The sequence below is a fragment of the Macrosteles quadrilineatus genome, unplaced genomic scaffold (genome assembly GCF_028750875.1).
Source record: "Macrosteles quadrilineatus isolate MER2022 unplaced genomic scaffold, UCM_ALF_1.0 Scaffold_2__2_contigs__length_208266976, whole genome shotgun sequence".
NCBI lineage: Eukaryota > Metazoa > Arthropoda > Insecta > Hemiptera > Cicadellidae > Macrosteles > Macrosteles quadrilineatus.
Genome location: NW_026542595.1, coordinates 153,242,520 through 153,259,587, shown reverse-complemented (window position 1 = coordinate 153,259,587; position 17,068 = coordinate 153,242,520). Strand labels below are relative to the sequence as shown.

The 17,068-nt window shown below is 36.9% G+C and overlaps 1 protein-coding gene across 1 annotated transcript in view; it reads right to left on the bottom strand.

The window, feature by feature from the left end:
* Positions 1-17,068, bottom strand: part of LOC128986733 (titin-like) — a 94,897-nt gene that overhangs the window by 53,597 nt on the left and 24,232 nt on the right. Inside the window, exons 7-19 of the mRNA XM_054407238.1 lie at positions 16,172-16,407; positions 15,111-15,213; positions 14,200-14,352; positions 13,448-13,609; positions 12,480-12,635; positions 11,806-11,970; positions 11,043-11,186; positions 10,564-10,698; positions 9,682-9,815; positions 8,768-8,963; positions 8,004-8,297; positions 7,120-7,328; positions 6,305-6,428 (exon numbers count right to left, since the gene is read on the bottom strand). Of these exons, the coding sequence (XP_054263213.1) occupies positions 6,305-6,428; positions 7,120-7,328; positions 8,004-8,297; positions 8,768-8,963; positions 9,682-9,815; positions 10,564-10,698; positions 11,043-11,186; positions 11,806-11,970; positions 12,480-12,635; positions 13,448-13,609; positions 14,200-14,352; positions 15,111-15,213; positions 16,172-16,407 (2,211 nt within the window). The remainder of the gene's footprint in view (positions 1-6,304; positions 6,429-7,119; positions 7,329-8,003; positions 8,298-8,767; positions 8,964-9,681; positions 9,816-10,563; positions 10,699-11,042; positions 11,187-11,805; positions 11,971-12,479; positions 12,636-13,447; positions 13,610-14,199; positions 14,353-15,110; positions 15,214-16,171; positions 16,408-17,068) is intronic.

Below are 17,068 nucleotides of genomic sequence, written 5' to 3'. Positions count from 1 at the left end.
GATGTCTTACATTTACACGCAATACCGCATGCACGTCAAGTAGTTTTGTATTTGTATGAACTGTATTTCACAAGAACGCAACAGTGCAGCAACGTGAATTTATTGTTCACTTTACACGAGAATTCATCCGAGTCCCATAGCGTGTAGAGCTAAAATACACTTGCACGCAGAAAATCCAGAAAGTGGAACACGGAGGAAAAGATAAATTAAAAACCTCGTATCTATTTTATGCTTGGTGATTGACATACTTGAGACCTACTTTAACATCTGAAGCGAAAGTTAAAATCGCTAGACAAAATAACATAGGCATACTTTCGGAATTTTTAGTGATAAAGAATTATATATTTTTGACAGTATGAATGTGGGTCTTATGCAGAAGATACCCCAAGTCTAAACATTGTTATGGTAAACAAGCTGTTTGTAGTAATTTCAGATTCAAAATTTAGCTCAAATAACCTGTAATTTAATAGTACCGGTACATCAACACTTTTCCACTTGCTGCTTTTCCTTCTAGTCCTATTTTTTTAGTTGGTTTGTAGTACAGTCGAGACTAGGCGCTCGACACACGACCGACGCACGTCTACATGTCCCGAGTTCTATTATAAGTGGGCCTACCGCGCACTGCGCAGTTATTCATTTTTAATCGTCAATGTAACGTTTTGTGCAATGTGTATGTGTCTACAAACTTCAAGACGCACCCGTAATGGGGAAGTTCAAGGACTGGTATTAGGACTGAGGACTGAGGACTGATGATGGCGATATAATTCACCGAAATGGATCTCCTGTGAAGGATTACAATAGGATCGACCTGCGGACAAAGGCAACTTTAAGCTTTTTTGTTGTAATATTTTATTATTTTGGGCAAGTATCATCGTAGTATTATTTAGGCTAGATTTCGTAGTTTATTTGCAGTGTTTAATTATGTGGGTTATGTAAAGTAAGGCATGTTTTACCAATTACCCGACAAGACCTTAATAGTTCCGAGATACAGAAACAGTTTGCCGTACTTAACATTTTTTGAAAAAAACTTGTAATCTTTTAATTATGCTCTTAATGTTAGTATAGTGATGTGTATTAGGGTAGTGAGTTATTAAAATATTTCGTTAAGTCTAATGTAACACATTTGCTCAAATTAGCTCGGTGTAATAAAGAATACATTTTGTTGTGCAATATTTTCAGTGCCGCTGCAATGAGGGTAGGACATTATTTCACTTACTTGTTGATGGTTTTTGAAATGTTTGATTCACAGATATTTTTCAACGATCCCATGTTATTTGTACTAGAATATACACTGAGAAGGAGAAGAAGGTATTCGCGGATTAAACTGTACCACAGTCTCTCAGCGTTGTTTGTTTTGATCGCGATCATCGTGGTTGCTGACATCATCCTTGACGCGAGCCGTGGGCGAACGGTACAGTCTTGGTTGTTGATATTGCGGAGGTAAAAATAGCGATAGTCTCATCTTAACTGGGTAACTCGGTATAATTTTTTAGAGTCCTCACATCTCAGCTACCGTACGATCAATCATATAACACGCTAAGGTATACTACCATTCAGTTGCAGCGATTATGAAATACAACCTGTATTGACAGAAATTGTTTGCACTGTCTTTGGCATTTGGTTTTTTTTAATAACGCCTTGGATTAAAGAATATACTACTCTCTAAACTACTCTCTATTCTGTGATGACAAATAAACAATAAATCATATCAAATATTTTTCCCTGCTTGACCTGTTGACACATTTTGGTGTGGATCTAATTGTTAAATGTTTTGTATAAATATGAAATCTCAAAAAATTGATATTATTCTTCGAAATTGAACCAAACTATTTCTGAGTACTAATTTGACTTGGAAGTGTTTAACAACATGTTATGTTGTTGAGAAAATTAACTGTAAAATATTGAAAACTCAAATAACTGATAACTGAGTCAAACTGATTCAAAAAAAGTTTAGCAAAGTATTAATTGTAGCATTATTAAACATTCAAAATGTCTCAGTGTCATATAGTTCTAAAGATAGTAAATTTAAATAATTTTAATTACATTTTTAATCATTTTATTTTATATTTTGTTTTTACTTTCCCCCCTATTTACATAGCCTAGTATACGGAAAATGTTGATGATAAGTATTGACTATTATTATACTGTAGTAAAAATTTTCGAGTTGTTAGAATTTCGGGTGGACATATTCCTTTTGGGTCCCCTGAGCCCAAAAATGTGGTTTTTGATGTGATGTCTGTGTATGTGTATTCATTTGCCTGTATGTGTTAATTTGTAAAGAGCTACAGACCACACCTAAGGTCCGATTTTGATAAAATTTGGTACGTGTGGGTCGGTACTAACACATGGTCTCCAGACAAATTTCCGTTTTTTAAATTTTTTTGTGATTTACCATAAGTACCCTTAAAATTATAGAAAAAATCAAATTTGCACAAAAACATCTGAAACGGTTTTGATTTAAATTTTGTATTTTATAGTCCTTTTAACTCTAAGTAAAAGGTACATCCCTCATTGCTGTAAAATTATGGTTCAAAAGTTATTGTAACTTATGTTGTTTTCCCGTAAAACTCATAAAATAACGGAAAAATCCTATTTTTGAATAACCAATTTATTTAGGTAATAATTAGGTTTACGCTCTGCCCCAAACCTAGCACAGATATAGATTTTATATGGTCAGGAAAAGAATTCCACATTCAAATTGCAGATACTAAGAAAGGTTTATTAAAAACTGTTGACCGGTAAATTGGTATAAACAAAAGGAGAGAGCCTGTACTAGTGGCACAGGTGCTGATGTCAGAAATAAAATGGAAGTTGTCAGTTTAATACCTAGCAGTTTTACAATTGATAATGGAGTGTAGAAGACAGACAGTGTGAAATTCAAGAAGATCATTTAACTTCATTAATGAAAGCAGGTTGAAATATGGAGTAACATGGTCATAACGTCTAAGGCCAAATATGAATCTGATACATGAATTCTGCACTCCCTGAAGCCTGCTAGAAACTTCATTTGTCATGACATTGATCACCACATTACAGTAGTTAAAATGAGAGTTTTTACTAACACGATTTTCAAGTCCAGAGGAAGGTATTCTGCAAAACTTTTGATGGCGTGAATAAAACAAAAGAACAAGAATAAGAGACAGTCATATCACAATCTGCAAAAATCTCTTAATTTCTTAAATAACGTTTTGGGGTTGTTGAATCATCCATCATCTTAAGTACGTGAGTGAAAATTAATTTTTACGTTAAAATAATAATTCTTTAAATATAGTGTCAGTAAAATGGCATCCTTGGTTGTGAAAACATTTTTGAAGTCTGAAATGAAATCCTGCAATTGTTTTGTAGTATTTTGTCATGCTAGCAGTGGCTTCAAAGTTATTCACCCATTATTTCCTTTATGGCACGGGATCCTGTAGTTTAAATCCAAAACAGAAAGCGCGCTGAGCACAAACCACACTATCCGGGTTTTTGTAATATACCTTTACACCAAATGCACATTGTGCACTCGTCCAACGCTCCATGGCTAATGAAATTTACACTTGTCTAGATGCTTAAGGTCATTTCCCCTGTACTCTCGTAACCCCCCACACACCGTCAGCTTGATTCGGAACCGTTCCGTTTCACTGACTCACCTAGTACATTATGGTACTTTTTTAACTTCATCGTGTTTTTATCCTATCCCAAATACTTAATAGATATAAATACCGTATTAGAGATTATTAGTGATAGCCCAAGCAAATTAGAAAAAATAGGAACAAATCTATGTATTCCCAATTTTTTCAAAAATGTGTCGGGGAGGGTCCCCTAATGAATATATGATAGGTGAGAATAAAATCACCCTGCCGCTCTCTGGTGGTGGGAGGTGTAAATGCCCCAATTTGCGGTTTTTTTGCTTATAACTTGAAAACGGCGTGTCGTAGCTTAAATTGTTCAGTGTAAAAGTTAAAGCTTATTAAATTTGCTACAACTTTGATCATATACATTATTAGTGAAAGACGCATAGTTTCTGAGATATCCGCGCTCAAAAAAAAAAAAAAAAAATGTTCGAAAAGAATTTTCACCTCACATTTTTTGTTAAAATCTTATTTTTCTCCTTCCTTGTTAATTTCCAGAAATATTGACCGAAAGAAGGTTGTAGAGAATTAAATTTACTTCAATAATATATACAAATATGTAAATAGATAAGATGTAGGTAAAAGTTACACTGGCGCAAATTGGGGCATTTACACCTCCTACCACCAGAGAGCGGCAGGGTGATTTTATTCTCACCTATCATATATTCATTAGGGGACCCTCCCCGACACATTTTTGAAAAAAATGGGAATACATAGATTTGTTCCTCTATTTTTCTTAATTTTGACTTATTTGCTTGAACTATGATACTTAAAGAAAGTTTCTAAAAGTTAAAATCATAACAAATTTGATTTAATATTTCATATAGTTTTGACACTACCCAAAGACACTTCTAAGGTGTGTTCAATTGTATGCAAATTGTAATATAATTAGCATTGTAAGATAATTTGATCTCTAAATCAATGTCTGGCAGTTATTCAGCTCTGTCATCTGGTAATAGCTATTATGTCACTTGTGATAAAACGATCTTTGGCAGTCAGGACAGAAAATAATTATGAACAATTATTCTAATAGGAAAAAATAGAATTTCAAGGCACGTTGTTAAACATATCTCAACACTAGTTTCAAGTTTCAATTAAATTCATCCTTGTACTTATTAACAAATTTTCTCTTTAGTATATGGAGGGAGTATTTTTAAGATACACTGACCATAGTTAACTATTTTTCTTTGTATTGCCACGGATAATAGTTACTCCCAGCAATCGGCACATCAAAACTTAAGACATGCACAAAACGAAGCCAGAATAGCCAGAGGGTATTATAAGAACTAGATAGATAAGTTAACATTGGATTTATGCAATGCCAACATACCAAGGTGCATAAAGGTGAGGATGACAGAACAATGAATGTTGAATAAATGAAATGACAGCATGATACTGAATAACATCAGCCTTATAGTTCTTTTATATAGTTTGCAGAGAAGCACAATGATCAAGTTGGTGTATTTTACCTTTTAGATACTGTAGAAATCCCATCTATAGACTAGCTGATGTAAATTTTGTATTAAAAAAAGAATGTAATTCTGTGAGCCAGTCACAGATTGTGCTAGTGTCTAAAATTCTATTTTCTACTGCATTTTTTTATTACCGGTACTGATATGGTTGACATGAAATAAAAGATGCTACAGCTTACAATAAGTAGTCTCTTCAGCTTGACTTGGTTAAACAGTCAGAATATTTGACAGATATAATAGATATTAGTAATTTCGTCGGAGCAATCTGTCGGTGGCTCACTTCAACTACGTCCATTTTGACTTTAGAGTCTTCATCACGCTCGGTGTAGTTGGGTTTTAGGCGTATAGCCTTGTGGGGGAAGGTGGTGTGGATGGGCGGGTAGCACGGGGTTAGTATGCGCGCCGTTATGAAAACATTGTAAACACACGTGTGTAGACAGCGACGGGTCAGTGACTTATCTGCCGCCTGAGCCAAGTTTTGTAAAAGGCTAGTAGCGCAGTAGCCTCTCCGCTTTTGGGACAAAACATGTAAATTTTGTCCCTCGGTCCAGACGCAGGTTTTCAACAGATTTTTTTGAAACTTGGTAGCGATGAAGTTGAATATTAGAGCTTTTATACATCAACAAATTGAAAATGAGAAAAATTATAGTTTTATCAATGTTTAGAAGTAACTCAATTTACATTACTTTTAAGATTTTTTGTAATTTAAACAACTGATTTTCTTGGATACCTATATCAGGTATGACAGCTCTAGAACCAACATTTATCTGTAGGGGAAAACAATTTAAAATTAGATCTTAACAAATTCCATCAGGTGCAAGGGACTTCTAAGGCATGTTTTTAGCAGTTTTCGCAGGGGTGAAGAAGACTCTTAAAAACAATTAAACGTCTAGTCCTATCAATAGTCAACGATCAAAATCAGCTGGGCCCAGTTTCAAAACATGTTCTTAGGATTGAACTGGCAAACCTTTTCTTTCTTTAGCGAGTAATCCACTCAGCTATCCAGCTTTATCAGACACTGAGTTGGACAGTTTCAACATTTCGTGTAGAATATCAGTCCAGTTGGTTCAGCAGTTTTTACCGATTAAAAAAAATTGTCTTCTGACTTGGAACAATCAGATAAACAGAGACAAAGACAGGCACCTCTGTATGATATAGATTAACACACTTGAGCTTTAGTTTCAATCAATTAGAAGTAATGTCTTGTGTTACACTAACCTCTAGTCTCTCAGTAGCTTTGACCAGTCGCTCGTAGTCCACCTTGCCTTGCACAGCCAGAATCTCCATCATGTAGTCGGTCTCTCTCACTGACTGTTGTACGAGCTCCAGCTGACTGTAGAACCTGCAACAAGTCACAACCTGTTAGAAAACATACAAATTCCTCAACTAACACTAATCCATCACAATGTTTTAATTCATGCAGTTGAAGAATAGGTCACACACAGTTAATTGTACAGTTAGAACCTTGTTATGAATCAAACATAACAAGATACTGTCTGCTTGGCTACACAGCAAACCTATAATCAACACTTCAAAGTCCAAACATTTTGGAAATCCGAATTTGTGAACATAGATTGGTGAATTTTCCTTGAACCAATCAATGGCTAAAACATATTCATGTACAATTTACCGTTAATTACAACAATATAACACTATGGTACCAGTGCTTTTAGAAAATAGGGTTTGTTTGGAAAGTAAAACGGATTTATAGGTTTTTTTTCACCAAGCAATTTATTTTCCTGATTAAATCAAGTAAATTTCCAAGAAATATGTTCTATCATTGTTGTAAATGTTGCTCATTGTCAGTAAAGACGTTCAGTCCAAAGAGATTGTAATAGAACTTGCCATAAAATCTGAACAATACTGATTCAACCAAGCTTATTTGACCAAGCTTATTTGACCTATTTTCTACTAGGCAAACAATGTAAAATGCTAATATGGTGTCGACACTAACAATATCAGGGTTTAAAACCCTTACAAAAACGTAAAAAGTGTGATTGAGGTAGAAAAACGCAAAGAAAAGATGTATTTACCTGCGCCACAGTGCTAGCCTCTGCGCCAGGCTGCCATACAGATTCTTGCATCGAGCCGTCAGCTCGCTGTGGTCGTCCTGTAGTTGCGCCAGTTCCCTCTCTACCCGCACTGGACTCATAGACAGGCGCAGACGTGATGGCAATGTGTGTAGTAGCTGACGCAACGCCATCAGCTCTGTCCACTGTAGAGTCAGGGTCTCCTCCACTCCCTGAGATAGACATTCATCATGTCACTTACTGACTCATTGCTACACAAGCCTAGATAAGTTGAAGGCTGCACTTTGGATAGCAAGATGTTTGTACCGTATTGACTATTGAAACTATTTGAAAACAGTGTACATTAAGGGAATACAAGTAACGTTAATAAGTACGGTGTCACAAAAAGAAATTAGTGTAGTATGGTATTTAAAAAAAATTAGTAAATAAGTAGTTTCAGAAATTAAATCACAGACAGAGTCCATCTGGGAGGAATAAAAAAAAAAATTTCTAGATCATGAGGTTGTTGCGAGACCAGAAGAACCAATTGTGTCTTTAATTTCAGAAGAGTTGTCACTCAATATTAAAGGTGTTTTATAGGTAGGCTAATGCATTTTAAACACAAAATCCGATTGAATGCACTGATTTCAGTTGAATATACCAATTTTTCAACCAAGTCAAACTCTCAGTACAAAATATTGTAAACTATAACATCTTTAAGGTCAATTAAACTATCAAGTCCTTGGGAAGCTAACACATTTTCAACAGGAACGCTCTCTGTGAGAGGCTCAATCAACTATATTGTTATGAAAATTGACTACAGCTCGTCCATATCAATGGGTTATCTACTTCTATAAAAGTGAGTTATTAGATTACACCTTAGTTAAACATAATCAATCATAACTCACCTGGCAGTTGACGAGGGCCTGTTGCACTGTGTCTTGGTTTTCACACAGACTAGCCTCACATTGGTCCAGCACCGAGGCAGCCCGTTGTTGGTCGCGTCGCACGCGCACCACTCCTCGTCTCAGAGTCGCCAGCTTGTCACGCAGCAGTGTCGCGCCCTCCAGCTCCTCGCGCAAGGACATCTCCGTGGTGCGGGCTCCGTTCAGCAGACAACTGACACGGTCGCTTTGTGCAGTAGACAGTAGTCCTAGACGAGACAGTTGCTCCATGATGTGATCAACACTGCCTCTCATCACCTGTGGACAGTTGTGAATCGATAAGCCCAGTGAAAAAAATTGTGTATAATTTCAAATTTCAATGAACGTTGTTGATTAAAACGAAAGGTGAGGTTTAAAAAATTACTTTAAAAAATGTTTAGATATAGATTGGGTCAATTAGATAGTGTGTACAGAGGGTAGTGAAAAGTATGAGGAACAGAGAACTTCCCACCACTCTTCTCCTACTCTGAAAACTTATAACAAATTAGATCCAACAGTAATTTCTGAGGTAAAATAAATAAAGCGATTGTGGTAGGAGAAGGGTTCTAATGTGCATGCTTTAAGACTGCTAATGTGCATGCCAGGGTTGCCACCTTTGGTTAGGGGAAAATCAGGACCTCCTCCTCCCCACAGGATAAACACAGTAAAGGGGTTAGAATTGAGACTGTCCCAACAGAATCTGGTCATGTGGCAACCCTTGTGCATGCGTGTCCTACTCGCCACTCTACCTGGAGCCTCTCGATGTACAACTGCAACTCCTCCTCAGTCTTGATGACGCCGTGCATGTCAGCCAGTAGAGTGGCCAGCTCAGTTAGCTCTCTCTCCAGCCTTCCTAGCTTGTCCTCAACTGAACCACTGCTGGAGCTCACATTCTCCAAGGCCACAGACTGCATACTGTCCAGCCTGCCTTCTAGGGCTTTCCATCTGCAACATCAGTCACTTGTAAGCATTACAGGAGCCATGGATACAATAAAGCACACCATTTTAACGTGAAAGGATCATCATTAAATTCTACTATAGCTGTATCTGTATTGTCTTAACAATACATTGATAGCAATACCAATCACCCTACGGTCATGTTAAGTCTATTCAACACTAGAGCAGCCACACAACGTAACTTGAGCCGATTTGGTACTCTAGAATCTAGATGGATTAGTTAGTCAATTTTGTGATTTCAAAGTTTAAAGTGTAAAAAGGTTAACTTCTAAAACAAGGCATTTTCTGACTAGTAATAGACAACAAAATCATAATTGAAGCATAAATCTGCAAATGCCATATTTCAGGCACCAACTGGAGTTTGAAAGGAGTAATAAATGATAATTGGTACTCGATAACTAATTGAGATAGTTAATTTAGAAGATCTCATGTAGTATTAGAAAGTCCGAATGAAGGTGGTAAAAGTCAATTTTACCCTGTCGAATCATTACACAAGGGTTGTTTATAAATTAAGGTCTTTAACGATTCAAATCTGACCAAAAATTGATTTATTCAAGTGATAATGCCCCAACTTTCTAGGCCTTGCCTGAAGTAATGTGAAAACGGTTATGAGCCTTACGGGTTATGGGGGTTACAGCCTATCATCCTAGGATGTGAGATCGGACATAACACAATGCAATGAGAAGAGTTGAATGTGATGACCAACCTGTCCAGTAACACAGTGTATAGTTGCCGTTGTAGTGTCTCATCAGCCGCTGGGATCACCCGCAGAGCTGTGTCTAGGTGTGTGGCAGCCTCGTCCTTCAAGTGCTTGTGAAGCTCAAACTGAGCCTTCAATTCCTACAAACAAACAACAGTCAACTTTGGAGTACAAACATTAGTTAGATGTTTCATTGTTGGCACCTGATCAATTTGGGCACTCTTTCTGAACGTACAAATCACACCAATAGTTTTTACCAAGGTAGTTTGAAATACTTCAACTTTATAAATTATCAGAGATGATTATACTAATCTTCAATAAATTTAAGGACAAATAAATGTGTATGCATTAGGTTGTCATAGTTGTGCTAGAGTACACCATCATATCATTTTGTGCTGTGTACTGGAAACCAAAACATAAATAGTAAATGTATGTTTTACAACGTCCAGTGTATGACGGTAGCGATGGAATTGTCTGAATAAAGCCCACTGATTGGAGGAGTGATCTCATCCTCACTGGAAAACTTTTAAATAGTCTTTTCGTTCCCTATACTCTCTGATTTTCAATTCTAATTTATTAATCTTGGTAAATTTTTTTACCACTAAAATTTGATTTTAATACCTGAAAAAAAACACTGTAATAATAGTGTAACCACTAAGGAAAACAGAGTATGTATGTAGTTGCTCAATAAAACCTTTATAAAGTGTGCTACTCTCGGTAGTAATTTTGCTAGAGTATTGTTCATGAAAATACTTTAAACAATTCTTCTAGTGGATGATTAGTCTTACAATTGAATAGATTTTTTATTGGATTCTAATCTTACATGTATGGTTACAAAAAGAAAATCATAGTTATTTGCGTACTGTTGAATGAAATAAAACAACGTACCCAGAACTGCCTCATGTTGTTAGGTGAGGTATCTGCAGGGACACTTCTCACCCAGGCATCTAGTTTATCAGACAGCAGTTCATAGGCCGTCCAGCTATCTCTGAAGGCCAGCAATCTACCAAGCTCGGTGTTTACCTGGAAACATAACATTTGATCAACCTTCATTGTCAATTAGATAATCTGACAGACAAAATGTAGACACAGGCAAATAAGAATTTAGTTTGCACAAGATTGGAGTGGTGAGCAAGATACGCATACGCATAAAAACCCTTTCCCCCACCTTAGCTTTTTTTTGTGTACAACCAACTCAAAAGTTAACTGCCATTTAACAAAAAAAGTTAGATTAATTTAACACCACTAGCACCTGGTGTGACTCTCAGTGTTGTTAAGAGCCTTCTGCTCAACCCTCCCACATGCAGTTCTAATTCAGACAATCTTTCACAAACTTTTCTACTGCAAAGTCATGTATCATTTCTTACATCAGTCTGGAGTGCCAGTATAGCAGCGTGATGTTCGTCATAGGAAGCACAACTCTCACTCTGCACTAAGCCTTGCAGCCCATGAGCCACACACACCAGCTGACCTGCTCTGGCCGAGTGTAGTGCGATATCACTTGACAACGCCTGAAACAGTGATGCACAACTATAAACTCTGTATAGCAAGCACACTTAGGAATTGGTGTGAGTGAACACGTTGTAGAAGCGAGTCTGCAGAAATTTGGAGGTGCTGGGATGGCTTTAATCATTGGTTGGAAAATGCTTCTATAATTCCTCAGAGATTAGTCCTTTCATACAACTTGAAAGTGTTGTATTAGTTGTATTGTATTGTATATTATTTATTTACTGTTTCGATGGATATCTAGATCATAAAATTGACACATGTTTTCAGGTGTTCAAAATAATGTAAAATAAACTGCCTGATAGTATAAAGTAAAGAGGAACTGAAAAATGCAATCAAAGAAGTCACAAAATCGCTTATCAAAAAATGTATAGTAACAGTAACTTAAATGTTTTTCATATGAGGTGAATTTCTTAGTGTATATTAAATTTGAGTTGCTATGTATTTTTTATTGTTTATGACAGTTAGAGTTACTAAGCTATTTTATGCACTCAACCAATGATTCAAGTTTTTATTGATTTTGGGAATCTTGCTGTGTATGTTCCGAAGGACAATCCCCAGGTGTTTTTGTTTAAAAATATTGACAATCACTGTTTATATCACTGTTCAGACAGTTTTGCTGACCTGGTACAGAGAGATGTACTGATTGTAGTCAGTGGTGGAAACGCTAGACAGGTCAGGTACTCTCTGATTGGCCACTTGGAGCCACCCCCTTTCCTCCTTCATCCCTTGCTCCAGTACAGTCCAGCGTGAAGCTGCCAACGCCATCTGCTGGGCTCTACCTGCGGCCTGCGACAAACAGTATACGATTAGACATTCCATCACCATGTTAAAGTTGTCACCATTTTTTTTTTCAAATTGGACCTAGAATTGAGCCATCGTCAAAATGTGCTGATGTAAGTTGCTAATTTCTGTTGGATCAGCAGCTAGCAGACGAAGTACAGGTAGGCCATAGAACACACAGTAAAACATACAAAACAATATTTCATCCCCTGGGAGACTAACCGTAGTCAAGTGTAGAAAAAGAGAGAGTTCATAAAATTGTCGCTGTCATGGCTGTAAACTTTAGTTTATGGCTGTCGATTGTAAACTGAAGCATATTCTATACATTATCAACTATCAACATTATTTATGAGGGAGAAAATATAATTTTAGATTGTAAAACATCCTTTGGGTGGCTTATTCAATTGCAGTATGTATTTTAAAATAAAAACAATCGTTATGGTGTATGAACTGTTGTCAAGTGTTATTAGACATATTTTTATTTTCCTTTCTATATATATACACTATTCACCTACCTTGTCTAAGATCATGGAGGCACGGCGATGCAGTTCATCATGCAGAGCTGAGTGTTTGGTCCTTGTCTCACTGTCCAAATGACCCTCCAGAGACTCAAGGATACCTCGGCAATGACTCAGGTTCACAAAGAACTTACGATGCTTTTGCATCTCCTCCTGTCAACATTATTTCAATGTAAATCGTAATACAAAATTTTGTGAATCAAAGGTTGTATTTAAGGCCCTTGTTACACGAGGTAGCCTGGCGACGTCACCAGCTACGGAACTGGCTACACAGTATGTCATGGGTCATTGATTCTTATGGATGTTATTACACGAAGGTAGCCAGCGACGTAGCCACACCTTGGCAACCGACTGGCAACCGAGCCCCGTCACCACAACGGTCGCCACTGGCTAGGCTACTAGGTTTGATATTGATAGCCAGTGCGTTGCCAGCTACTATCACTGGCTACCTCATGTAATAAGTCTCTAAAGGTTGGTATTGTATTATTTGGTTAGTATTGAAGATATTGGTTAATTTTCTCTATACATAAAATAATTTATAAATAAAAAAACTTTTTTTAAATACCACATTTTTAAACATACCGTAGCCTACTAAAAAGTAGAAAATAATTTATAAATATGTAGAGAGAATAAATACTTGTAAGATTTAAAACGAAATCCGTGGGGCACATGCAATAGCTAATTAACGATTTTCTGCACCTACCGAATTATTAGCTTTTTTTAACCTCAATAAGGAATATAGATGTAAATCATACAAACAGGATGTACTATGTGAATTTGTTTTTTCCTATCAACAGCAACCCCCTGCTTATAATTATCTATTGCATGTGCCCCACGTTTTTAGTTTTAAATCTTACAAATATATTTGCACAGGTATAGCCACTATTACATTATGAACGTTGAAATATCAAAAGACGTTTAAGGTAAAGAGAATAATACACTGATAACCAGAAGGAGTAACCTACCTGTAGATGTTGTAGATCCGACACTACTATCGGTCCATCGACCAACGCTTCAGCAACGTCCGTGATCTGGGCAAAGTCCTTCAACGTCTGCTCGTATTCCTCAGCCAGGGATACCAGCTGTAGCAGTTTTTCTCTTTCTGCATTGATGTTGTGCTGTATGGCCTGTAAACATGAAATTATATTTTGAATCCGTACCAAAAGTGTAGAAAACCAAACAGGAGAAACATTTGAGACAAACTATTCCAGGTGAGAATTTTTCATGGTGTGAACAGTTCCTAAAAGAAAGACAACTTGACTTATGAATACAAATACACAATTAACTTACTCAAGAAAAGATACCAGGCAGTTCAAGAACACAAGAGTCTACAACAGAATTAATTTGATCCTTCCTTTGAATAGAAAAACCATTTTTTTTACTATTTCTGAAGAAGACCTATTGAAGACATCAAGTTAATTAAGTTGTAACTTTTTTGCCCCATCAACAGCATACGCTTTTCAACGTTAAATTAGCTGTTTATCAATTCCTTCTACTTAATCAAAGTATTTCTCCTGGATAACAACTACGTCTCCATAAGGTGTTTCTCCTGAACAAAAACTCCTCTTTATTATATTTCTCCTGAAACAACAGCAGCTATAGTCCTCGCCACCCTAACTTGAGGCAGCTCAAGGCTGCACTAGATATACGGCGTGCAGCCTTGGGCTGCCTCAAGTTAGGGTGGCGAGGACTATGGCTATACTCTGTGTGGGCTCACCTGTGTATTGTCCTGTGTGGTGTAAGTTTCCAGAGGTATCACTCTGCCAGGATAGTCTCTCAGCAGGACGTGAGCCGTAGACATCAACTCTGCACACTTGGCTTTGTGGCTCTGATTAGTGGCCTCCAGTGTCTCTAGGTTTTTTAGCTTCACCTACAATAAACAGATTGATCACATGAAAAGACTTTGCACATATACGTCTGCAGTAGGGATGGTCAAGTCTCGAAATTTCGGGAAATTTTAAATCTCGTTACACAAGACGAGATTTCTTTTTGGCCGAGATTTTTATCGAGACAAGAAAAAAAAAATTAAAAACGCCTGCAGAAAGTCAATGCAATACCCGCAATACAGGAGCGTGTTGTAGTTGCGTTTCCTTTGCGAAGGCGTTCTTATTTAATTAATTCTTTAAATGTAAATATTACTTTAATTATTTTAATAATATTACTTTAATAACATTTGAGAAGTTTTGTTAAGTGTAAGCAGTGTGAGTAATGTTTTATTACTATAAAAAGTCAAAACAAGTAACTATTTTATAAAAATTAATATTGCTTTTATTTTATGATTTATTTTATTTTAGGATAAGTTGAACTCTAAGTATCCTAACTGATATCACTATGTTTTCTAATCATAGGCATTTTTAATAAGTTAGGCGTGATTAATAAAAAAATGTTATGCTGGTGTTTTTTAATAAAAGATTGAAAAATCTCGTCTCGTCTCGTCTCGAACTAAAAATCCAATCTCGTCCATCCCTAGTCTGCAGGTAGCAGAAATGGCTGTGTGATTTCAAAGAGCTTGGCATTTGGTTTTTAAATACACTATTCTTAAACATACTTTTATAAAATATGAAACTCACACTGATTCGGAATTTATATGCAAGATTCCACTAACGAGTTAGAGTTTTCACAACTCACCATGGCAGGAGTGTTCTGGTCTTGAACCAGTTCATCCAACTCGGTCTGTAACTGCTCAACAAGCACACTGATGTTGTTGACTTTATTCAAAAACTCCTCCCATCTAAAACAAAACAAACAGTTGAAGAAAGAAACCCTATGGTGCAAAACCCTTAGGTGTAAAAACAGGTGTGTGCTTGGCACAACCATCCCTGAATGTTTAAGTTGTCGCCATTTGTAGAATCAAAACCGACGTAGTTTAATTGAGCTTCCAGCAAAGTACGCTGATGCCAGCTACTAATTCCTGTTGCAACAACTTTTTAACCTATTCAAACTGATAGGACATGAACTATTGCACCCTATAGCATCTTTATCTCATCAACTATCTCAGTAACAAAAAATAAACAGTAGACTCCCTCTTATACAGACGCCTTTTAACTGGACAATTGTTATCAGCGAATTTGTTTATCCGGACTAGATCAGCAGGAAGTGGGCGGTACTGAAACGACTGATCTAGTGGGAAAGATTTTAGACCAGTGATAACGTGTCTAAATACAATGCTCTCTTAAATGTAAGTTAAATACTGTATGCAGTATGCATTAAAACGGTCTGTTTTAACGCGTTTTTGGGGACGTCGGTTTAACAGGAAAAACCGCTATCCAGACTGGCCTCGGTCCCAAGGAGTCCGGATGAGAGGGAGTCTACTGTAAGGACTGTGGCACACTTTGTGAGTGGCTCATTCAGCCATGTTCCTTTTTAAATAAAGAATAGTTTATTGTTGATTCATATAGAAGGGATGACTACCTCAATATCAAAAATTCAATGGCACAACCCAAGACAGGTTAAACCCAAATAATAATAATAATGTCTTTGAGGTTATCACCAACCTAAGGGAGCGAGCTAGTCTCAGACAAAACTTTGGTCTCCAAGGTCCCAGGTGCTCAGGTTCAAATCCTAGAAATCACCAATGTATTTTATCTAAGTTATAGTGCTGTGACCCTCTAGGCCTAGCCTGAAGTAATGTGTGAATCGGTTCCGAGTAAGAGCCTTGCGGATATGAAGGTGGGACATAAATCACTAACCTGGCCAAGTCCTTGTCGGCAATATTGCGTGTAGTCGTTGCGATTTCCTCCACTGTAGCCACCTGTTGCTGAAGACTGTCTATGATGTAGCGGATGTTCTGTTCCCCGCTGCCGTCTGTTTGAGTGATGATACCACCCAGTGTTGCCACACCTGACTCTATTTTAGCAATCTCATCCTGCAGTTGCGCCAACTGCTCGAGTCTCTGCTCGGGTACAGTGCCGTGCGACGAGGATTGCTGGTCACAAAAAAATCATTAAACCCATAAACTGAAAATAGTAAGTAACAATAATAATGCAAGAACCATGTCACCTTTGTGTTGCTTAGTGGCTAGCATCCTGGACTTTGGCACAAGAGTGATAAGTTCAATTCCAGACATATGTGATTCTTCACATATGATTTAACTGGCATAGTTAACCACACTTTTTTAGTTGCCTATTAAAAAAATCCACATTTATACAGTAAGTAACATCCAAGAATTAATTATTTTCATTTTCACAAGTAATTTTAATTAACTACATTTGTTATAGTACTCGCCACCCTAACTTGAGGCAGCCCAAGGCCGCACGCCGTATATCTAGTGCGGCCTTAGGCTGCCTCAAGTTAGGGTGGCGAGGACCTACTTAACTACTATACCTACTTAATTTTATTGACTGGTCCATGGGTTCAGAACTAATACTATTTATTAATGAAATATTATCCAACCCATCAGTGTTGTACATATAACTGAATGCTTTAGATGATTGATTGTTTTTTTTTTCAATTTTACTTCTTATTAATTTAACTTGTATTTTGTTACATAATGAGTTTATTGAGAACTAATTTTAACTTAAATCTGATGAAACCTGGTCAAACTTGAGAATACAAAATTATACATTCTGAGTTTAGGTTAGTGATAA